Source organism: Heliangelus exortis, chromosome 14 (assembly GCF_036169615.1).
Source record: "Heliangelus exortis chromosome 14, bHelExo1.hap1, whole genome shotgun sequence".
In the NCBI taxonomy this organism is placed as follows: domain Eukaryota; kingdom Metazoa; phylum Chordata; class Aves; order Apodiformes; family Trochilidae; genus Heliangelus; species Heliangelus exortis.
The window spans coordinates 18,035,319-18,058,343 of record NC_092435.1 but is presented as its reverse complement, the minus strand read 5'-3'; the positions used below and the strand labels follow the sequence as shown (position 1 = coordinate 18,058,343).

Genomic DNA, 23,025 nt, shown 5'->3' with positions numbered 1-23,025 from the left:
GCTCCCCCCCAGCACATCCAACCCTCTGGGGCAGAGATGGTGCTGGGATCGGGTTATCCCAATCCCACTGAGCCTCTCCCTAGGGTCTGTCCCCACCAGCACCCAGCCCTCAGTCCCTGGGGTGATGGTGGCTTCCTGCACCCCCACCCAAACCACCCCGGTACCCCTGCTGTCCCCACACCTCCTGTCCCCAGCACGTCCCATGGCTGCTCCTGGCCTGCCTGCCCCAGCCCCGCAGGATGTCTCTGGCTTCTGAAGTTCTCCTCTTTTCCCATTTTCCCGTGATATTTGCAGGATTTGGGGTATGCTCCTGGCTCTCCGTGCTGGGCACCTGGGAGGGGGATGCTGGGGCAGAGCTCACTGCTGGATGGGGCACCGGGAGTGCCAGCTGGGCAAAGCTGCCTCCTGCTTCATCCCCATCCTCATCCTCATCCTCATCCTCATCCTCATCCCCATCCTCATCCCCATCCTCATCCCCATCCCCATCCCCATCCCCATCCCCATCCTCATCCCCATCCCCATCCCCATCCCCATCCCCATCCTCATCCCCATCCTCATCCTCATCCCGGGGATGGGTGCTGCCTGGTGTGCTGTGCATCCCACTGGGATGGGTGTGCGTCCCAGTGCTGTCTATCCCAATGCTCTCTCCGTCCCGGTACCGTATTCACCCCGGTACCGTATCCATGTTTTTCCTGCCGTTGGACTCTTCCTGCCCGGGCAGCTCCCGCCTCTCCTCTGCTGCCCTCTGGTGCTGGCAGCATCCCGCAGCCTGCCTGTGCTGTGCCCCGCTCTGGTGGCTCTGGCATGGACTGGTGACACTGGAATGCACTGGTGACACTGGAATGGACTGATGGCACTGGAATGCACTGGTGACACTGGAATGGACTGATGGCACTGGGATGGACTCGTGGCTCTGGGATGGACTGGTGGCTCAGGGACTGCTGGGGGAACTGGTTCCTACTGGGAGGGTTCAGCCATGGGGGATCAGCGGGGGGTGGTCAGTGAGGAGGGGAGGGGACATGTCTGGGACAGTCGCAGTCCCCTCCCTCCCTCCCGCCCCCCGTCCCGGCTCCATCCGTGAGGGACGGGAACCCGCACACAAGATGGCGCCGGCAGGGGCCGCGCTGCCTTCACCCGCCGCACCGCGCCTGCGCGCAGCTCCCTGGGCAGCGATTGGGCGGCGGGGGTCACGTGTCCGGTTTGTCCCCGCCCCGCGCTGGGCGGAGCCAGCGCTCGCGCAGGTGCTGCGGGGCGGCGCGAGGGGCCCGGAGGGGCCTGGGGGAGAAACCGGGACCGGGACCGAACCGGGACCGAACGGAACCGGGGGTGAGCGGGGCTGAGGGGAGCCGGGCCGGGCGGGGGAAGGGAACGGAAGGGAGCCGGGGCCCTGCTGTTTCCCTCCCTCCCTCCCGTGTCGCGGTGGTGCCGCTGGGCTGGGGGGTTCGGGAGGAGCTGAGGGGAGCGCGGGGCCCAGTGCCGGGATGGGGGGGGAGGGGTTGTTCCCTGAGGGGCTCCGGGTGCCCCCCAGGTGAGCACTGGGCCGGGCTCTGCGTCCTCAGACAGCCCCGGGGGCCTCAGCACCTCTGTCCCTGCCCCCAGCTCCAGAACCTCCGGAACCCCCAGAACCTCCGGAACCTCCAGGACGCCCTGGACCTGCAGCACTTGGAGCAGCCCCCGCAGCCCCGCTGTGCAGCAGGAGGCCCCCGCAGTGCTGGTGGGTGGGTGGGTGAGGAGCTCCCGTGAGCTCTGCCTGAGGGGGGAACACGCGTGGGCACGGGGGGCTGAGCTGCCCTCCTGAGGAACGTTCCCCTCCGAAGGAGCCTCCGGGAACGGCAGAGAGAGGGAGGCAGAGCCCTTCAGTACAGAGCGTTGCTGCCTTCTGGGGGCTGGGAGCTTTGGTTTGCTTGTCCACAAGTTTTAAAGCTTTTGTTAATTCTGAAGGATGTACCGGCATTTTTTTTTTTATTCTCCTGCAGCCAGAAGGAAAGGAAGGATTTAGGTTGTTGGAGAGCAGTGTTTGGGAGGTGCTGGCTGTGTGATTTTCCAGGTGTTGGTGGTTCTGTTCTGTCTCTGGGGGGGCAGCAGGGCTGGGGGGCAGGCAGGCACTGCTGTGCCTCTGCCTCCCTTTGTTCCCAGCAGGACTGGGGAACAGCACTGCTTTTGTTTTCAGAATACTGCTGGAGTGACTGGTGGGGGAAAATAGGGAATTGTTTTTAATTCTTTGGGACACAGCAGCAGCCAAATGCTCCCCGTGGCTCTGGGGGAGCCTGGCTGAGCTGCTCCTCTCTGAAGGGGCCTCTGCAGGCTGAGAGGGGGAGGCTGCACCCAGGTTACCTCCTGGGGTTTGGATGTGGCTTTGGTCTGCCCCAGATTTTCCTGGCTTTATCACTTAATGGTTGTGCCGTGGGAGCTGGAATGGTTTGGGAGCAGCACCCAACCAAGAGCTGGTTTATTTTTTTTATTGGGGTTGTGTTGTTTCTGCTCCTCCTCCCCCTGCTCTGTGCTGCACCTCTCCCTGTGGCCTCCTGGGTCCTGTTCTTCAGCCACTAAAAGGCCAGAACTGAGTAAGAAATGTGTCCCTAACACCAGCATTTCAGGAAATCTCTGTAAATGAGATGATTCTTTGGGCTCTGGGTGTCTTGGCAAGGCACAGAGCTGGTTGTGCAATCCCAGGCTGCAATTAGCACACAGAGTCATTAACTGCCTGGCCAGGGAGCTGCCCTGCACGAACAACCAGTTCAGCAGGAGGGGTGGCTGAGGGCTTCACACACCAGGGCAGCAGCTCTGCCACGGGGGTCTCCCTGCCTGGGGAGGGTCTCCTGCTGCCCAGGGCCTGGGAGCAGCTGCAGTTCCTCAGCTTGTGCTGCTGCAGAGCCCTGCTGTGGGCTGCAGGGGCTTTCAGTGCAGGGGGATGCACACAAATTCCCTTTTTTCCCCTGGGAATAGCAGTTGTGAGGCTGTATCTGTGTGGTGGTGACCTCTGGGATCTGAGGGCTTTGCTGCAGCTCTGGGGGGCTCCTGCTCCTCTGCCCACCCTCACCCACCTCCTTCTTCCCCAACACCCCTCTTCTTTCTTCCCCTCTGCTCTGGTTCCTCATTTTCTTCTCCCATCCTTGATGTGGGCAGTGGCAGAGTGGTGTCTGCAGCCACCCCCCAAATCCCTCAGGTCAGGCTGGAGCTGAGCTGTGCCACACCAGGAGATGCTGGGGAGGGTGCACAGCCAGCCCAGGGCTGATGTTCTGATCCAAACTGCTCTTGGACTCCTCCAGTTTGGGTCTGGGTGTCTGAGGGCAGGGCTGGTGGGGTTGGTGATGTGCATCAGGGCTGCAGTGGGATAACCCCCCCTTGGCTGTGCAGCTGAGGAGGGGTTGGAGGAACAGAACCATCCCTGGGGTCCCCCAGCTCTGACCCCTGATTTGTTCCCAGGTGAGGCCTGAAAACCTCAGAGCTCTCCCAGGAATGCTGCCCCCAGCTTTCCAGGCACACTCTTGCATCTTTATTGGGTTGGGTTTGGTTTTTTTTTTTTTAGCAGTTTAGAAAATGACAACTGCTTTATTTGTTGGGGTCTTGTTTGCTGGTTTGGTTTTGTTTGTTTCTTTCTTTGTTGGTTTTTATGTTAAGATCTTTGCTCTTGCAGGGTGAACCATTCAGGGTGAGCTGTTCATGGGCTGGGACACCCTGAGGTCCCCTCATGACCCCTCCTGAGGCTCCTCAGTCCTGGGGTCCTCTCTGCTAAAACAAAACAGAAATCTTTCCTTGTTTGGTTGGTTTTTAAGGGCAAGGTGAGCTGTAGGAGTGATAATCCTGCAGGAAAGCTCTGCTGGCCCCAGCTCAGCTACCTGGGGTATAACAGAAAAACCAGAGGGTTCTTTCCTCTCCTTCCCCCTTATTTTTTATTTTTTTTTTTTCCCCAGTTACACTTGCTGTATTTTATTGATTTATTTACCTTATCTGGTGGCTGGGGGGGGGGCTGTGCCTGCTCTTGAGGCTGTAGGATGGGGAAGAAGAAGTGCCCTGAGCTGTCAAAGCTCAGCTGAGATTTGCTGATCTCTCTGGGACAAAAAAACCCCAAGGAAACAAAAGGGAGAGTCTTGTGACCCGGGCTGGGGCTTGGAGGAGGAAGCAGCCACAGATGGCAGCTCAGCTCACTCCATCCCTGCTCCTTTTTGTGGTGGAGCCCTGGAGCTGAGGCTCTGCTCTGGGGGGGGTTGGAAAGGGCTGCAGGAGCTTTCACAGAATCCTTCTGGTTAGGGAAAAAAAAAAAAAAAAAAAAAGAGAAAAATCCCTTTAAGATGCTGCAGCCTGGGCTTGTGTCCTGCTGGGACTGGGAGAGCCCTGGAGCTGCCTGCTGGGAGAGCTGGGGTGGCACTGGGAGGAGGAATGCTGCTGCCAGGAGGATGTGGGAAGCTTGGAAGGGAGAGAGGAGCCTGGGAGGGGCTGGGCTTGTCCTGCAGGGTGGCAGCAGGGTGTCCCCTTCCTCCTGTCACCTGTGTCACTGCCAGGAGGGTGTGTGGGATCCTGACCCCCCTGGGCTTTGCTGCCAGGGGCAGGGAGCTGGGAGGAGCACTGAGGAGGAGGAGGATGGTGCTGGCTCTGGGTTTGTCCTGGGGCATGGCCTGGGCTGGCAGGAGGGAAACTCACCCAGGGGAGAGCTCAACTCTCTGCTCTCTCTGTTTGTTGGTTTTTTGGTTTTTTTTTTTTGGTTTTTTTTTTCCCTTGGTGTGGATACTTTAGCTGGAAAGGCACCACTTGCCCATAGAGGGAGCAGTGCCCTTCTCTGTTAGAAAACTGACTTCAATGTGTGTCCCCAGGGTCTGCTGCAGGGGAGGAGCCCCCCAGGGGTCTGTGCCCCCCTCTGGTGTGTTCTGACCCAGCTCAGTGAGGGAACAGTGCTGGGAAGTCACATAACACCATGTTCTGTGGAGCAGGGCTCAGCAGGGAGCTCAGCACCTCCCTGCAGTGCCAGGGCTTTTGTGTCTCTCTGTGTTGGCTTTTTCTTGTAGTGCTTCCTGCAGAGTCTGTGATTCCTGCTGCCTGCCAGTGCTGCCCAGCTTCTTCCCTTCCTGAAATAAGGCTGAGCTGCAGATTTGCTTCCTCTGTAATTCTCTTGAAAACTGTGTGTTTGCAGGAGAGAAGTGCACACAGCCTGTCTTCTCCTTCAGATGAAAAGAACTCAGGTTAGAAGAGCTATTTTTTAATCTGACACCTGAATTTTAAATGTTTTTTTTCCAAATTAGTCTCTTAGCTTGTTTTCAGAGCCTGTGCTTTTGTAGTTTCCCTGCCATCCTAGAGAAGAGGAGAGATGATGGGCCTTGTGTCACAGCCTGGCAGGGGCAGCCCCTGGAGCTGGCTCAGGCTGGCTGCAGGTCCAGAGAACTTAATTAAGATACTTTGTTAAGTTTAATAGCACATTTCCAGCTTGAATTTTGCAGCTGGGGATGGTCAAGAATCCTCCCTGGGGTGTGGCAGCTCCCCTGCATCTCAGGGCAGGTGAGCCTGGCACATCTAGGGGCAGCTTCACAGCTTTTTAGGCCAAGAATTTAGCAAAGTAGTTGGATTCCTGTAGAGCAAATCAAGATTTGGGTGGTTTGAGCTGCTCTTGTGCTTGAGAGCAGAGTCACAGGAGTTAATGTCACCTGGTGCCTGTGGCACTTCTGTCGGGGTGACCCCAGTGCCCCTCCAGCACAGCCCCAATCTCTCCTGCCCAGGAGAAGAGCAGAGTGGGTTCCTGCTCTTTAGGAGAAAGCATCCAGTGGGCATCAGTGCAGCTGGGGTAGAAGATTGAGTCTTCATGGCTGTGCACCAAGAGATTTCCCCTTTTCCCCAGGTCTGGAAGCTCTGGCCATGGACCAGAAAGGCTTTCGGCGGGGGAGCTTCCACAGCAGCACCAGTGATGAGGACATGCTGGAAATAGCAGGAGCATCTCTGGACTTCTTTGGGGCAGATGATGATCCCCCCCTCGACAGGGAGGTGGGAGGTAGGGCCCACACCTCTCTCTGTTTTCTCTGCTTGGCATAATGGCTTTTGGTGGGATTTTTGTGTTCAGATGTCCTGCTGGGCTCTGCCCAGGATGGGGCCACTCCCCCACCTCTGTTTGCTGTCAGGCAAAAACTACAAAGAAATCCTTTGGGTTTGCTTCTCAGCTTGGTGATCTGCCTCTAGGCAGTGGGAGTGAAGCCAGGTTTCCTCAGATGTCACCTGTCAGTAGCCAGAACCATCCCTGGTGCTCCTGGAGATCCTACAGTGCCTATGGGATTGTTCCCTGCTTGGCTTGGTCCCTCTCACTGCTCTCAGGCTCCAGCAGAGGAAAGATCTCTGGTTTTGTAGCAGGTTTTTTACCTCCTTGCTCAAATAGGCTTCTCCCCTATCTGCAGGACTGTGTTGCCCCCACTGCTTTAAAAACATTTCAGTAGCTGGGAAGTTCCCTTTTTTCTGTAGGATTTAAGAAGGTTGTTGGCTTTTTTTTTTTTTTTTTTTTTTTTTTTCCTCTTTGAGCTCCAAGGGACAGAACTGAGAGTTGCAGTAGCTGCTCCCTGAGGGATTCAGTCCTTCTCTTTGGTTTGCCAGGCAGGGTTTCCCTCACCTGCTGCACCTCTGGCAGGTTCAGGCTGATTGTCCCACCCACTGGAGGTGCCACAGGTCCAACCTCTCAGCTGGGAGGTCTCTCCCCTGCCTTTGCTTCTTCTCCTCCCTTCCTCTTGACCTCCAGCCAGAAGCCCAGGATCACCAGAGCATATCTGGTAGGAGCAAAGTCAACCTTTGGGGTGTAGTGTTTCATTTTGCCAGACAGTGTTTAAGTGACAAACTATCTCTAGCAAATGGGAGCCAGAGGAACTTAATCAGCAGCCCCTTTGAGCTCCTCTGTGCACTGCATGGGGAGATAAAACCTGCTGGGGGCTGGGGGAGCTCCTGAAGTGTGTCCTGTGCAGAGAGGACAAAAGGAAAATTCAGCTCCTGCCTGTCTGCCTCTGGGAAAAACAGTGAGTAAAGAGCTTTGAGCGAGCAGAATGTCAGCTGGGGAGGGGGGAGGAAGGGTTTGTTGTTGTTTTCTTGCCCAGTGTGCCTGTGACAGACCCCCCAAGGCTGGGAAGCTGTGTTGGTCAGTGTGTTACCTGTGTGGAGCTTGGTGTGGGGAGGGCAGGGCTGGGCTGGCCTGGGTGCTCCTCTCTGTCCCTCCCCAGGCAGAGGTGGGGGGTGAAGCAGCTGCTCTGGAGCTGGAGGTCTGAGGGCACAGACCTGGCAGCTTCTCACTGCTGATGGGAGCAGCAAAACACCCAGGCCCCAGCTCTGCCCCATCTGGGAGCCCTCTGTGTGTCTGCTGCCTGCCATCCCCATGGCATAGAATCTGCAGCACAGAATCCCAGAACCATTTGGGTTGGGAAGGACCCCTGAGGTCACCAACTCCAACCCTTGATCCACTCCCCCTGTGGTTCCCAGCCCATGGCACTGAGTGCCACATCCAGGCTCTGCTTAAAAACCTCCAGGGATGGAGAATCCCCCCCCTCCCTGGGCAGCCCATTCCAATGCCTGAGCACCCTCTCTGGAAAGAATTCCTTCCCAATATCCAACCTAACCCTCTCCTGGCAGAGCTGAAGCCCATGCCTCGTGCATCCTGGTTCCAGGAGTGCAGCTTCAGGAACACCTCCTTAGCTCTCTGCTTCCACTGTGGGATTCCCACTGTGTTTTGGTCACATTTTGTTGTTTGGGTTTTTTTTCCTAAAAAGAGGGAAAACTAAGAAATGTTTGTATTTTCCCCACCAGGATTTTCCTCTTATAATGGGCTGAATGGCACAAGCACAATGATGGATTTCCTGGAGGAGCCTCTTCCTGGTGTGGGGACCTATGAGGATTTTAACACCATAGACTGGGTGCGGGAGAAGTCCAGGGACAGGGACAGGCACAGAGAGGTAACACTCCTGGCAGGCTTGTGGGGTAATGAGAGCTGAGCTGGGCTGAGTGCTGGGCTGAGAAACCCTTCTAGGGTGATCACTCAACTTCTCTGTTTGCCTGTAAAAATTGTCTTTAATTTTTTTCCCCCTGCACGTAACAAACCAACTTGAGTGGCACTCGGAGCACACAGAGTGAGCAGGTCCCTGTAGGACAGAACTTGCCCAAATCTGAGCAGGGACAGACTTGGGTAAGGGGGCTCCATGTCACCACAGCCTCCTGCCCAAAGCCTCTTCCCCTCTATGGGTTAAGGGTACAAACCCCAAAGACTTCTCACACATCCCCCCCACACACAGATGGGTGTGTACAGAGGGGCTGCTCAGCAGCCTGGCTCAGAATGAACTGTTGCCCATCTGCAGAGATGCTGGTGTAAAAGAACCACTTCTGTCTTTACCAAAAGCAGCTGAAATCAGGTCAAGGCAGAAGTTACTGCTGGCCAAAGGGGTGTAGGGTTGGTCCAAGGGAGGTGACTCTGCCACCCCCTGGACTCAGCAGCCATTCTGCTCCTGGGCAGTGCAGCACTTGAAAAACAAAAGCCCAGAGGAGAAACCAGAGGACACTCACTCAGGCAGAAAGAGTTCTTCATTTATTCCTCATATAGTCATGCAAACAACTTGATACTCAATGTGCCTTTTTATCTGGGAATAATAATGGTGTGTCCCTCAGGAGGGGTAGCTGGGGTGATGGGGCACACAATAGCTGTTGTGTCACCCTTTTGTCTGCCTGTCAGGAGCAGTGAGACTGACAGGCTTCAGCCAGCCCTGCCAGACAGGGCAGAGCCTCTCAGCAGCCTCGAGGGCTCTGACCCCCCCTTGCAAGCACAGCATGTCAGCAGAGCTGTTGTTCTGAGTATCTTCCACCAGCACCATCACCCTGTAGCCTTTAGAGCATTTACACTGAAGCAGATCAGGATCCTAACAGATTGTTGTTTCTTTTTGGAAAAAACCAACCCAAACCTGTGTAGATCACCAGTCGAAGCAAAGAGTCCACCTGGGCACTGATCCACAGTGTCAGTGATGCCTTCTCGGGGTGGCTGCTGATGCTGCTCATTGGCTTGTTGGCAGGTAAGAGCAGAACTCACCTGGAAAGGCAGTCCTGGGGCTGGGTGGCTGGAGGAGGTGTCCCTGGGGCAGGGGGAGGTGTCCCTGGGGCAGGGGCTGTGCTGGTATTGGTGGCTTTGCTGCTGCTTTGCAAGTTATGAATTATTTTTAAGCTTTGGGGAGTGTTTGTGTAAATACTCAGGTAGGAAGCTGGAACTGAAAAGTGTCCTGGGCACTGCTAAGGAGCAGTGAGATGAAAAATCAATTCATCAGAGCCAGGCTGGTGAAGGTGCTGGCTCAGAGGGAGCTGTGATGCTGGACATCCCTGAGCTGAATGCTCTGCATTGACACAGGGCAGGTTAATGCCCAGGACAGCTGGCAACATTTTCTTATTTTAATTTTTTTTCCTACTATACTTGGGTATAAAAAGTGAGCTGTGTTTCCTGGGAAGTCAGACCCCTTCCAGAGGCTGAGAGCTTTTAGATTACCTCAGCAGCAACCTTTGGACCCAGTGCAGCAGCAGTAAATCTGTGGGATGCAGATCTTCCCAGTGGAAAGCAGCTGAGCATTCATCCCGAGGAATGAAATGAAATCTTCTGTTAATGTTTACACAGGAAAGCTGCTGGGGAGCTTTTCATTAACTGCAAGATTTGCTAAATGTTTATTGCTACCTCTGGAGCTTGTGCTGGTGTTTGCTCCTACAGATCAGAGGTCTCTGCTTCTGGCCCCTGTGCTGGTGGCTTGAGCAGATTGGGGGCATGTAGGAGTTTTCCTCCACAGAAAAATCAGAAGTTGCCTGGAGTCTCCTCTTTTCGAATCTGAATTACTTTCTGTAGTGCCTTTCTACTTGCTTTGTTTCACTTGGCACTGTTGTGACTTTCCCCTCCTTTTTTTTTTTTTTTTTTTTTTTTTAATTGGGATTGGCAACATTTATTTCCAAAGGAATTCCTGTCACTAATTCCTGCCACAGTCTTAGCACTGTTGGTGAAACTCCTGGGTTCCAGCTTTTGGGCTGCACACCAGTAGCACATTTTGTCTGCATCCTCAGAAGTCCTGCATCCCTCTCTCCCCCCAGCCCCCTGGATTAACACACACTCTTGCAGCAGAATCAAGAAGAATTTGTTCCTAGTGATACAGGGTGGGTTGGAACAGTTTTGGCAATGGTCTTGCAAATGCAGTTAGGTGTGCTTGGCTTCCTGGCCTCTTTTCAATAGATATTTAGCTAAGCAAATCTTCCCACCTAGCTCTCTATAGAGTAAAAATTAATTGTAGGCAAAAATCCCAGAACTGCTCCATTTGTTGGTACTCCAGCCATAAATTAGTAGGGCAGCCCTGTAACCTTCAGATGCTTGAATCTGCAGAAGGTGATTACTGATTTTTTCTCCTTTTCTTCTTTTTCCCTTCTCTGCTCTAGGTTCCCTGGCAGGTCTGATAGACATTTCTGCCCACTGGATGACAGATCTGAAGGAAGGGGTGTGCTTGGCAGGCTTCTGGTTTAACCACGAGCACTGCTGCTGGAAATCCCACACAACCTTCACTGACAGGGACCAGTGCCTGGAGTGGAGGAGCTGGTCCCAGCTGATCCTTGGCCATGGAGAGGTGAGGGGTGCCCTCAGCTCTTTGTGCTGTTTGGATGTCCCATTCCCCAGCCTGGATCCTCCCTGCCAGTGCTCTGGATGCAGCTGGTGGTTCATGGGCTTCACACTCCTTGTTGAGGCTCCCAGGGGTGTGAACAGACTCAAACCAAGGTTCTTGTGTTGTCCTCAGAGGGGATGGGGGGAGCAAAACAGGGACACGTTTGCACCAGTGGTGTCCTGGCCAGGTGTGTAACCCCCCAGGTGTAACTTCTCCTCAGGACCTCAGCCTTGGTGTAGTTCTCTTCATTTTTGGGTGATGCCTGTGTGTGGGATCACCTGCTGGTCCTCTGGGCTCACTTCAGTGTGCAGCTTTGGTGTGATATCTGCTCTAATTTTGGGTAACTTTCTCTGCATTTCAGGGGGCTTTTGCCTACATTCTCAACTACTTCATGTATGTTATCTGGGCCTTGTTGTTCTCCCTCCTTGCTGTGTTACTTGTGAAGGGCTTTGCTCCTTATGCCTGTGGCTCAGGGATCCCAGAGGTGAGAGAATCAGAGTGGGTTGGGTTTTTTGAAGGTGGGGTAGGGATCCACCATCCAAAGATGATGGGTGCCTGCTGTGGAATAATAATTCCTTGCACTTTTGATATATAGATTTTTTTTTTTTTTCTTTGCAAATTATTCCTGACACGTCTTAAGCACTTAACTCTCTGTGCAGTCCTTTTAATAACTAAAATATTGTGTCAGGTGCTGCAGGAAGTACAAAGAAAAGTGCCCTGCTTGTGGAAGGCCACAAAAACTATCCTCCCATTTTCCTTAAGCAGGGAGAGTGGCCCAGAAGGGAGGGTTCAGATGGCTCTGCACAGGGGATACTTTTACTGACTCTGTTATATTTGAGGTGTTGGGGGGCTCTGAAAGCTGTTGGGCAAAGTTGAGGGCAGGATTGGGAGCACCCAGTAAAAGAGGAGCTCTGAGCAGGGCTTGGCAGAGAGCCTGTAGAGCTTTGTGTGCTTGACTTCCAGATCAAAACTATCTTAAGTGGTTTCATCATTAGAGGCTACCTGGGCAAATGGACACTGATCATCAAAACCATCACCTTGGTGCTGGCTGTGTCCTCTGGGCTGAGCCTGGGCAAAGAGGGGCCCCTGGTGCACGTTGCCTGCTGCTGTGGGAACATCTTGTGTCACCTCTTCACCAAGTACAGGAAGAACGAAGCGAAGCGCAGAGAGGTATGGAGAGAGTCTGGGTCCTGGGGCAACCTGACTGCTGGGACTGCAGCCTCTAAACCACTGGGCTTTGCTGGGCTTCAGCCCAGCCATCTGAGTGGGTGCAAGGGCCCCCACACCTCCCCAGTGCAGGCTGTCACCCCCGTGGTGATGGGAGTGTTCACTGGCAGCACCCAGTTGTGCAGCTCGTGTTTGTGTTTGCCCTGTGACATCAGCGGGGCAGGGGACTGCCTGAGGGACCTGGGCTTGGGCCTGGGAATAGCACGTGGTGGAAGAACCAAGCTGGCATCTAATAGGGAGTTCCTGAGTGTATCCTCACGGTGCTGTAAGGCTTTTCTCTGCATGAGTCCCTGGAGAAGAGTTCACAGGAGATGTGCAGGGTCTCCTTGGCCAGTTTGCCTTCTGCTAAACCCAGCCCAACAGAATCCCCGCTGGGGAGATAAATACTGTACAAATTTAAGTAAAGACAAAAAAAGAAAAAGGGGGGAAAGGTGGCATGGGGGGGGCTGGAAGATGCCTGACTGTTGTTGGTTTCTCTCAGGTGCTGTCAGCAGCTGCAGCTGCTGGGGTGTCTGTTGCTTTCGGGGCGCCGATCGGAGGAGTGCTCTTCAGCCTGGAGGAGGTGACTGCACCTTTTGCTCTTAGCTCCTGGGGAGCTGTTTCATGGCAAGAGCTGACCCTGCTGGTTTGAAAAATACAGTCTGCTCAAAACTGCTGGGCTGTGGAGAGCAGACCCTCTTGAGTACTGATTGGTGGTGTTTGTACAAGGCCGAGCAACCTGAAAGCTTACTGGAGCTTCAGGTAATCCCTGCCAGTACTGGAGAGTTGATTTTGGATGAAACCTGTTGGTTTCCCTGAGTCTGTCCATGCTCAGCAATGTCAACTGCTCACTGCCACCCTCTTTGCCACATGTCCACCCTGTCCTGGCAGCTGGGGAACAAACCTACCTGGCTTTTCATCCTCCTTTTTTTTAACCCAGGGCACTTCAGATCCTTGTTCTCTGGATCCAGCCGTGCAGTGGGTCACAGCTGCTTGCTTCAGGGTGTAGCTCAGAGGAGGAGCAGGGGGTGGTTTTGCTCAGCTGAGCCCTGGATGTGGTTGGCATTGTTTCCTGGGTTCATCTGATTGCTGAGTGATCACTGCTGAATAAATTGCCTGCAGCTGAGGGATGAGAGTGTTGGAGGTGTGCACAGCAGGACCTGTCCTGGGCATTGCAGTCCATGTGGGGCAGGAGCTCAGAGCAAAACCTGGGGTGCTTGGCTGGGGAGCAGGGGACAGAGGAGGGGACATGGCCAACTCACGTCTGTCTCTGGACACTGTTTTGTTCCTGGGCAGTGGTGGGTGTCCTCACAAGTGTCAAGTTGACTGAATCTGATTGGTTTTTTCCTTCTCTTAGGTCAGCTACTACTTTCCTCTCAAGACCCTGTGGCGCTCCTTCTTCGCCGCCCTGGTGGCCGCCTTCACCCTGCGTTCCATCAACCCCTTTGGGAACAGCCGCCTGGTCCTCTTCTACGTGGAGTTCCACATGCCCTGGCACCTCCTGGAGCTCGTGCCCTTCATCCTCCTGGGGATATTTGGGGGGCTCTGGGGAGCTTTCTTCATCCGCAGCAACATCGCCTGGTGCCGGCGGCGCAAGACGACCAAGCTGGGGAGGTACCCGGTGCTGGAGGTGTTGGTGGTGACTGCCATCACTGCCCTGCTGGCCTTCCCCAACGAGTACACCAGGATGAGCACCAGCGAGCTCATTTCTGAGCTCTTCAACGACTGTGGCATTTTGGACTCCTCCAAGCTCTGCGAGTACGTCAACGACTTCAACAGCACCAAAGGGGATGACCTGCCCGACCGGGCCGCGGGCCCCGGGGTGTACACGGCCATGTGGCAGCTGGCTTTGGCCCTCATCATGAAAGTCTTCATCACCATCTTCACCTTTGGCATGAAGGTGAGGATGGCTCGTGCAGGAGCTCACCTCCTTCTCATCCTCTGCAGGACTTGTGCTCACTTAACAGTTTTCCTCCCAGGCTTTTGGACAGCTCTGTGATTCTCAGACATGTCCTGGCAGCTCTAACACTTCACAGGAACACTGTTTTCAGCTAAGGGGATAGATCTGTGGGTGAAAGGAGAGCAGCAGTAGTGTAGTACTGGTAGATCATTTGAGTAAGGTTTCTGACAGTCTCACTCCACCCTGGTGCCCAAGCTGGGTTGTTCAAGTCTGCACAAGGGGTTTTCCTCCCAGGCTCTGGGAAGGAGGGGGTGAGGTGACAGGATGGGATGGTTTGTTCTGTTGCTCACAGCTGAGGGCAGTAGAAGCCCTTCAGCCTAAGCCTGGGTCAGATACAGCCACTGAAGCTGTCATCCCAGGGCTTCACATCCCATTTTCCAAACATGGAATGGTCCCACCTTAAGCCTTGTTGCTAAATAGGCTCATGGCAGAGTAGCTGATACCTTGATTTGTAAATACATTTACTGATCAGTAGTGATCTGGGCTGATCAGGGCTGTTCCTTGGTCAGGTGGTCGTGAGCCTGTTTGGTTTCAGCCTCCCAAGCTGTGGTTACAGGGCCCAGGTCTGAGCTTTCCTGCAGTGGGGGTCAGGAGGTGGAGCAGAGCATTTCCTCCTGCCCCACTCCTCCAGTGGCTGCCCAGAAAGGTGACCCCACCACTGAGGTTGGAACACTGGTGTTGCTGTGAGGTGGTTGCTGGCATCCAAGGGCAGTCATCGTGTCTGTGAGACAGCTGTGCAGTGTCTGGAAAAGCTGTGTGCCAGATGTGGAGAGGAAGAGGGGGCAGATCCCCTGAGTGCAGAGAACAGGAGCCTTTGCAGAGGTGACCCTTGCTGCGTGTGCTCATTCACCCTGACTTTGGTGGTGGAGTTTGTTTCTGCCAGGGCAGGAGGATGCTCCCCCTCTCAGGACAGGGAGCCAGCAGAGTGGGAAGATCCCCTGCAGACACGTTGTGCTCCACACCAACCTCTTGTGGGTCTGTTCCCCTGCTCAGGGGGACTGAAGCTCAGACTTCTGCAGAGGCTGGAGCAGAGGGTTTGGCAGGGCAGAGGTGACAGAGCAGGGTGTCCTTGCCAGCTTTAACCTCAACCTAAGTTCCAACTCTGTCCTGTTTGGAGCTTCCATCTGTTTTTTGGAATTTCTTTTTGCCTCTGTTGAGAACTGGTGCCTTCCTGTTCCCACAGGTGCCCTCGGGTCTCTTCATCCCCAGCATGGCAGTGGGGGCCATAGCTGGTCGGCTGCTGGGAGTGGCTGTGGAGCAGTTGGCCTTTTACCACCACGACTGGGCCATCTTCAGTGGCTGGTGCAGCCAAGGAGCTGACTGCATCACCCCGGGGCTCTATGCCATGGTGGGGGCTGCAGCCTGTCTGGGTAAGCCAGGTGTCTGCTGCAGGCACGGGGATGGGATGTGGCACCGAGAGCCATGGGCTGGCAGCCAGGGGGGAGTGGGCCAGGGGTTGGACTGGGTGACCTCAGAGGCCCTTTCCAACCCGGATGGCTCTGTGGTTGATTCTGTGATTCCATGGCTGACTCTCTGATTGATTCTGTGGTTCTGTGATTCTATGAAAAGATTTGGGAGTAGCTTTGGGATGTGAATCCGGAAGCGCAATTGAAATACGCCCGGACAAAAAGCTGTTGTAAAAAACTCTGTCAGCGTTTGGGAGGCCCCGCTGGTTGCTCTTGGAGTCCCTCACCTGGTGGTGGTTGGCAGCCCAGCAAAGCCCTCGGTGGTGTGGTGCAGGGGTGTCCCCGTGCTCTGCTTGCAGGCGGGGTGACCCGGATGACGGTGTCGCTGGTGGTCATCATGTTTGAGCTGACGGGGGGGCTGGAGTACATCGTTCCCCTGATGGCAGCAGCCATGACCAGCAAGTGGGTGGCTGATGCCATCGGGAGGGAAGGGATTTATGATGCCCACATCCGCCTCAACGGGTACCCCTTCCTGGAGGCCAAGGAGGAGTTCTCCCACAAGACCTTGGCCATGGACGTCATGAGGCCGCGGCGGAGCGACCCTCCCCTCACCATCATCACCCAGGACAGCATGACTGTGGAAGATGTTGAGACCATCATCAATGAAACCACCTACAGTGGGTACCCCGTGGTGGTGTCCCGGGAGTCCCAGAGGCTCGTGGGGTTTGTCCTCAGGAGGGACCTCATCATTTCCATTGGTAAGGAGCAAGACACTGGGTAAGGTGCACGGTGCTGGTAGAAATGGCCCCAACACTGGGTTACTTGATGAGTTTGTGCACCCCGTGGTGATGGTGGCTGTGCTTAATGCTGCCTGCATCTCCATCCCTGGGCAGCCTGGGGTCTGCGTGCCTGGGGTGGGAAGGAGACCCAAATGGAAGTTCTGGGCATCTCCCATCTGCCTTCTCTTGATAAAGCAGACAAAATCTGTGTTAGGGATGAGCACTCCACTTGGTTCCTGTCCTTGACCCCAACCACAGGCACAGAGCCTGCACCAGCAGGTTCAGTGCTTAAAAACATTTTAGCTGCTCTGCAGGGGTGACTGGTAAAACCCAGCTGGTGACAGATTAAAGCATGAAGCATTTAATCCTCCTCCTCTTAAAACTGGGAGGTCAGAATCTCCAGAACTTGCATTTAGGTGGCCAGAGGGCACTGCTGAGGTGTGTGGCAGCCCTGGCACTGGGCAGAGTGTGGGCTGGTCCCAGCCCTGGGGTGACACTGGAGGTTAGGATGCAGCTGACCCCGGAGGTTGTGCTGAAGTCACTAGGAAGTAGAAGGGAAATTTATCAGAGCCTCCTTGGGTCATCAGTTGCTTTGGGGAACAGTGCAGGTGAGGGAAGGAATGGACAGGATGCTCCTCAGCGTGGGGTGGGAAAGGAGGGATAACACTGAATGGAACATTTCTTCTTCCAGAAAATGCCCGGAAGAAGCAGGACGGGATCGTGAGCACTTCAGTAATTTATTTCACTGACCACTCTCCTCCACTGCCTCCAAGCTCCCCTTCCATGCTGAAGCTCAGGAGCATCCTGGACCTCAGCCCCTTCACAGTGACAGACCAGACCCCCATGGAGATCGTGGTGGACATATTCCGCAAGCTGGGGCTGCGCCAGTGCCTGGTCACACACAACGGGTAGGGCAGGGCCCTGGGCTCCCTGCTGGCCACCTCTGCTGGGGCTGTGGACACACTAACAATCCCTTTCCATCCCTTTTCCCAGGAAGCTGCTGGGGATCATCACCAAGAAGGATGTGCTGAAGCACATTGCACAGCTGGCCAACCAGGACCCCGACTCCATCCTCTTCAACTAGAGGCAGGCCTGGAGCTGTCTGTGTGTTCAGCACAACAGAAACTTTACAGACCAGACTGGATTTCCTTTCCTATTTTTATGGAGACTATGGGACTGCTTTCAGCCTTTCTTTTCATGGAGCTGAAGAAGATAACTTTTTTTTTCTACCAGATAACCAATTGCACTACATAATCTGTGGAACATAATCTTCTTTTTAGAAGAAAAAAGGAGACTGTTTACGTTGCTTTTGTGAAGTTGCATTGGAAAGATTCCATGAAGGAGTAAAAGCAGAATGCTGTAGAATTGTGTCTCCTCTCCTTGGTTTATCTGAACTCCTGTCACTAACGTGGGGAGGAACAGAACAAGGTCTGTACCTCCAGAGACTCTGCACAAGGATGATTTATGATTTTGCACACAGGGTTCAGGAGGTGGCAAATGGGTTTGGTGTTAACTCAGGGGCAGTGTGTTTCCAATTAGCCAGTGGGTAAAGTACAGGAAAATGGTGAAGTCAAAATAGGGGACGGGGGGAGAAAAATAATTGGCTGGCTGAGGCTGTGTGGCTGCAAGAAGGAAAGAAACCCCCAAAACTAAAACCCCCAGAAGACCTGATCTCCTTAAAATCAGGCCCGGTTTCTGGTTGGGAAGAAGCTTGTTTTGGTTAATTTTCTGTGAATGTATTAAATTGCTCTGCCTTGCCTGGAGAACCCCAAGGAGGAGGCAGGAGTGAGCAGTTGCATTTCTCATTGTGATCCCTTGTTCAGGTGCCCACCTGAGGGTTTCTTCTCCCTCCTTTCCTTTGAGTGTGTCAGGAAAACCCCCAGCCCCTCAGTCACTGCCCATGGAGCTCGGGTGCTGTTGGGTACCACACCACTGACCTCTTCCCTCAGCAGTGTCTGAGGGGGTGGTGGGTGTCCCTAGGGTGTCTGTGGGGATAACTGTGCCCTTCCTGCTCCTCTCCTCAGCCCTGGGGTTGGTGACACTGCCACTTCACAGCCACCACCCCGTGTCCCTCCTCTTGCCAATGTCTATGCAATAAAGCCCTTCCTGCCCACTGCCAGCCCAGCAACCCCTCCCACATCTCTGCTTCTCATCAAGTCCCCCCCCCAGACCTCACCAAATTATTTTCCTGTTAATAAAATGGTGACGTTTACTGGAGTCTTGGAGGTCTGTGAGGGCCTGGGGAGGTTGGGGATGTTCCTGGTGGCTGCACTGGGATGCAGATGCCATTTTACAGCTCCCCTCATCCCTGCAGCCCCAGGTGGAGGCAGTGGGGACCCTGCTTGGAGCTGGCTGGAGGTTTGGCTGTGCTGAACCTCCTTGCTCAGCTCAGCCCAGCAGTGAGTACCTGTCCTCACCTGGCAGCCAGGGGCTGAGCTCTTCTTCCTCTGGGGCTTAAACCTGAGCTGAACCCAGGTGAGGCCAGGGGATCACCTCCTGCTTAGGAAATCCACAGCTTCTCTTTGGGGTGGTTTTGTACAGCAGGAGATCCTTGCCAAGATAAAACAAAGACTGCAGCATGTCCAAAAGTCACTCACAGCTCAAAGTGTTTTGTGTTTTGCCTTTAAATGTTTCTGGTTTTTGTCCTCCTAGAGAGGGCTGTGTGCCTCTCACCTGTTGGATGCTCCCTGAGCCAGGGGCTGAGTCCAGGGAAGAAGCTGCCACCTTCCATGTGCCAGGGGGATACCAGGTTGGGGGCTGCAGGCTTCTCTCCCCTGCTGCATGCTTGTGGCTCCAGAAAGACACAGCTTTATTTTTCTTTATTATTGTTTTTTTAGTCTGGGTTGGGTTTTTTGGGGGGGGGTTGGGTTTTTTTTGACTTTTCTGTTTATCTCCCAGTATACAAGGAGGACTCTAGCTTGGAAAATCCTGTCCTGGCTTCACTGGGCTCTGCAGCAGGTGGGAGCCTGTTCCTCATGTTCTCCAGGGAAGGTGGCCAAGGTGAGGGTGAGAGGGCAAGCCCTGAGCTGGCTGCTGGCTCCTCCCGGGAAGCATCAGGGCAGGGATGAGGGGAAGCAGGGATGCTCAGGGCAGGAAGCAGCTGCCCAGCTCCTGTGGCCCTGGGGAGGCTCCTGCAGCCAGTCCTGCAGTGTGGGGAAGCCCAGCTCTGCTCCACAGACACAAGTCCTGGGTTCATGGAGGCCTTGGGGTGCCAAGCCAAGCAGTGGGCAAGTTCAAGAGATGTTGTGGTGGCCCAGGACCTTTCTTTGCCTCTTGCTCGAGCAGGTCTTTCCACTCTCCCTGCTTTTAATGTGGAAACTGGGAATTTTCCTGCTGTCATGGCTGAGGGGCTGGTACACGTGGGTGAGGGGGGAGTCTGAGCTTGCTCTGTCAGTCCGTGGAGACCCTCTGGCCCTGTTAACCAGCATCAGTGGGGTCAGGGGAAGGAAAATCCTTGTTTTGGCTCCAGACCTGTAGCTAAACCCTGGTTTTCTGTGTAGGGAAACTCGCTGCAGTTACCCTGTGGTCAGTGTCACTCAGGAGGGGTGACGTGGCTCTCAGTGTCTGGGGCTGGTGCCTTCCCTTCCCCGGGGAGATGTGGCTCAGAGAAACCCCTGGCTGTTTGCTCTCTGCTTGTGCTGAATTCCCTTAATTCCAACAAAGATAAGTTCATCTCTTCCCTCAAAACTTCTGTGCAGGGAAGAGACCATACTCAGGTTTTTTTAACCAGGAGCGTTTTCTCCTTTGCCTGTAACCAAATTCAAGCTGCTCCGAAGGGCTTTGTCCCCTTTCCAGGTCTTGCTTTTCCATTGCTTTACCTTCGGAGCGGCTCCAGGAGGAGCCCTGGGTTTTCCTCCAGCCGCCAGCTGGTTACACAAGTCAGAGCTGGAGATGATCCAGACTCAGAAATCCGAGCCCGGGGTCGCCTTGGCTGAGCGAGCAGCGTCCCTGGGTCAACACCCGGGGCTGATGCTCCTCTCGATGCCTCCTCCGTCTGTTGCTGAACCCTCCTGGCTCCAGGGTGTGGATCTGGGCGAGGAGGGGGCTGTGGGGCACCCCCTTCTCCAGCCTCACCCGAAAAGAAGAGGGGACCTGCCAGGGTGGGGGGGGTCATGGTACTGTGCTTGTGAAGTGCATTATTGGGGCTGCCCTGGGGTGCGGGTGCCTGCTGGAGCTGTCACCCTCCTGAGGGGTGGGATGGGGGTGGGGGTGGGTGACCCTGCACTTCCTGTGGCACAAAATACGGGAGATAATTTATTATGGGGGCCCGGGGCTACCCCTCACCTACACCCTGCAGCTCCCTGTCCCCCCCTGCAGCGGGTCTGGGGGTGTCTGTAAGGGGGGGGGCTCCCCAAAAAAGCTACAGCCTTGTCTGGATGCCTGGGGATGGACAAGGGACGGGTGGGGATCGGGCTTCTGCCGCCTCCCCCGCGCTGCAGGCAGGAGGGGGGGGGGGGGGAATTCTTGTTCTTCCCGATACCTCCAGCTCCTCTGGCTCGGGGAAACAAAGGGGGAATCCGCGCGTCTTTGGTGCACGGGATCCGAGGGCCTGGCTGGAGCTGGCTCAGCTGTTTTCGTGTGTACAGCTCACTCCTCCCAAGGGCAGAGCTGGGGAGCTGCCGGGGCTGTCCGGAGACCGTGCCAGGGAGCGGCCGGGATGTCCCTGCCAGGGAAGGGAGGAATGGCCGGGGAACCCGGGGCTGAGCGGGGATGGGAGGGGAATCGCCTTCAGAGCAGCCTCTTTCCCTCCAGCTCCCTTCCAGCCCAAGCTTTTCTTTGATTCTGGGGTCTTGGAGAGGCCTCAGCACCGGTCCCCAGCTTTTGGAGAGCAGGGATGGGTGGACACGGGGTCCTGCTGGCAGCAGCAGTTCCCCTGCTCGCTCTCCTCGCAGCACTTTAATGTTTCCCGTCTGTACAAGGAGCATCCTGCCTCCTGCAGCTCCTGGAACCCTCTCTGAAGGGAAGAGATTTGCTGGTGGTTCCCCCCCCTCTCTTTCAGGCTTTATTAATGCTTTAGGGGAGGGGGTGTCCTGTCTGTGTGGGATGTCCCGGGGTGCCCCCGGGCAGGGCAGTGGGTGCCAGGGAGGTGTGCGCAGGCGTGTGGCAGGGCAGTCACCACGCCGGGCTTGCTTGCTTTTGTAGGACTTTATTTACAATGTCCCAAGAAATGGTTTCCGGGGGTATTGACGTGTTTTTCAGCGTGGATTTCCTCCTTCCCGCTGCGAACTTAGGGCTAGGGACTCGAAAGTTAAAACAAGGTCTTGTTTGGAAGGGAACAAAAGACTCGGATGGAGCGATGCGCTGGTTAATGGCAACAGCAGGGAAAAAAAAAAACAACCCTAAAAAAAAAAAACCAAAACCGATTTCAGCCCCAGAATTTGTTTTGAGACAAAGGGCAGCTCAGTCGGGGCTGTGAACGCCCTTGGCTGGCGCGTTTGTCTGTGCTGAATTGAAAGCAGAGCTGAGCGGCGGCCAAGATAAGGAGAGTGCCTTGGCAGGCAGGAGGAGGAAGCAGCACGGGCCAGGCTCACATCAACGCCGTGAAACCCTGAGAAATAAGGTCAATCTGAAATCATTATGAGAGCTGCAGGCACCCCCCTCGCCCCCCTCTCTCTCTCTTAGGGCAGCAGAAGTTTCGGTGCTGTCACCGGTCTGGGGAGCTGGAGCAGCTCTGTGCTTCACGTGATTTCATTATTTTAATTATTTTATGGTTCTGGTGGGAGCTCGGCCCCTTCCCCGTTGGTGTGTGCGGCCCCCCCTGCCTCAGCCCGGCAGAGAGAAGCTGCTCCTGCCCCAGGGGAATAGTTCTGAAACTGGGCTGCTGCTGGGACGGGGGGGCCACCAGCAATCCCACCCCTGCTCACTGGCAACGTGGGGTAGAAGCTCCTTGCAGGCTTCTAGTAAGGGCCCAGAGTTTTGGGGTTTTTTTTGCAAATACCAAGCTCCACGGGCATCTTGTACAAGTGGGGAAACTGAGGCACAGAGGCTTTGCAAGAGATGAACTTGTGTGGTGCCAGCCTGTGCTCCCAGCTCCATCTGCATCCTTGGCTGTGATAGGAGCTGCAGGGGTGAGCAGGGGATGCTGCAGAGCTGGGGACATTGGGGACACCTTCCCAGCCTGCACCCCCCACCACATCCACCCCATCCCTCGTCCCTTGCCAGACCCAGCCCAGGGCACTTGGCCTGATGCTCCAAGAGCTCATCCCCTCCAGAAAACATCCGCCCCCCCACTCCTCCCTCTCCCTTCCAGGAAAGCAGAGCACGACCCAGCACCCGGCTGGCACCCGGCCCGGCACGCACGGGGCTGCTCTACCTGCTCCGTGCTGTGGGGCCAGAGGGGCCGGGGCTGCTCCCAGCTCCGTTTGAGGCGATCTCGGGAGGCTCCCTGAAAGCCCCGGGCTGGCAGAGTCCAACCTGAGCTCCAAAGCGGCTACAGGAGCCAGGGGAAGATTTGGGGGGAGCAAAGGATTTTTAGGAGCCTGGCTCTTGGTGCTTGGGCACCAAGGTGGCTGAGAAAGCAGGAGGAGGAGTGAGAGGTGGAAGAAAATGGGAGTGTTTCAAAGCTGGCTTTGAAGGGAAGGGGGTGGCAGGGCCTGGGGTGTTTGGGGGTCTCTGGAGGGGCCCAGCTCCACTTTGTGGTTTTGTGTTGGGCTTTTGGCACTGGCTGTGCTGGGGGGCTGGTGAGGGGCAGTGGCTGAGGTGGGTGGGTGGGTGGGGGGACAAGGGAGTCATCAGGCACAGCCTGGCAGATGCTGGGAAGGGGGGGGGTCTCCAGACCGGAAAGCTGTGGGATGGAGAGTGGGAGCAAGGAGCAGCCACAACAGGGTGGGGAAGAAGCCCATCTTGGGGTGGTCTGGCCAGGTTTGGGGACCCCAAAGCAGAGCAGAAGATCCTGAGAGTCCCACAAAGGCACCAGGATGGGGAGTACATCTCCTGGGGAATGCTGCAGGCATCTCGGGGGGAGGCAGCTGAGCCCTGCTCTGCTCTGCCTGTACAAGGTGAGGCAGGACCCAGCTCCTGCCCGCAGCCTTCCTGGGCAGGGGGGGAGCTGC

The 23,025-nt window shown here is 55.4% G+C and overlaps 1 protein-coding gene across 5 annotated transcripts; it reads left to right on the top strand.

The window, feature by feature from the left end:
- Positions 1–1,207: 1,207 nt before the first annotated feature.
- Positions 1,208–17,338, top strand: LOC139802546 (H(+)/Cl(-) exchange transporter 5). Of its 5 annotated transcripts, XM_071757785.1 has the most exons (15): positions 1,215–1,326; positions 1,560–1,722; positions 5,129–5,177; positions 5,828–5,977; positions 7,762–7,907; positions 8,912–9,011; positions 10,402–10,586; positions 10,984–11,106; positions 11,586–11,792; positions 12,331–12,411; positions 13,186–13,728; positions 14,972–15,158; positions 15,554–15,952; positions 16,665–16,881; positions 16,967–17,338. In XM_071757785.1, the coding sequence occupies exons 4-15, from the start codon at positions 5,845–5,847 to the stop codon at positions 17,055–17,057; spliced, it is 2,412 nt and encodes an 803-aa protein (XP_071613886.1). In that variant the 5' UTR covers positions 1,215–1,326; positions 1,560–1,722; positions 5,129–5,177; positions 5,828–5,844; the 3' UTR covers positions 17,058–17,338. The 5 variants fall into 5 exon arrangements, with proteins under 5 accessions (XP_071613889.1, XP_071613885.1, XP_071613886.1 ...); XM_071757788.1 differs by lacking the exon at positions 1,560–1,722 and having other exon boundaries at positions 1,208–1,326; XM_071757786.1 differs by lacking the exon at positions 5,129–5,177 and having other exon boundaries at positions 1,224–1,326.
- Positions 17,339–23,025: the final 5,687 nt, after the last annotated feature.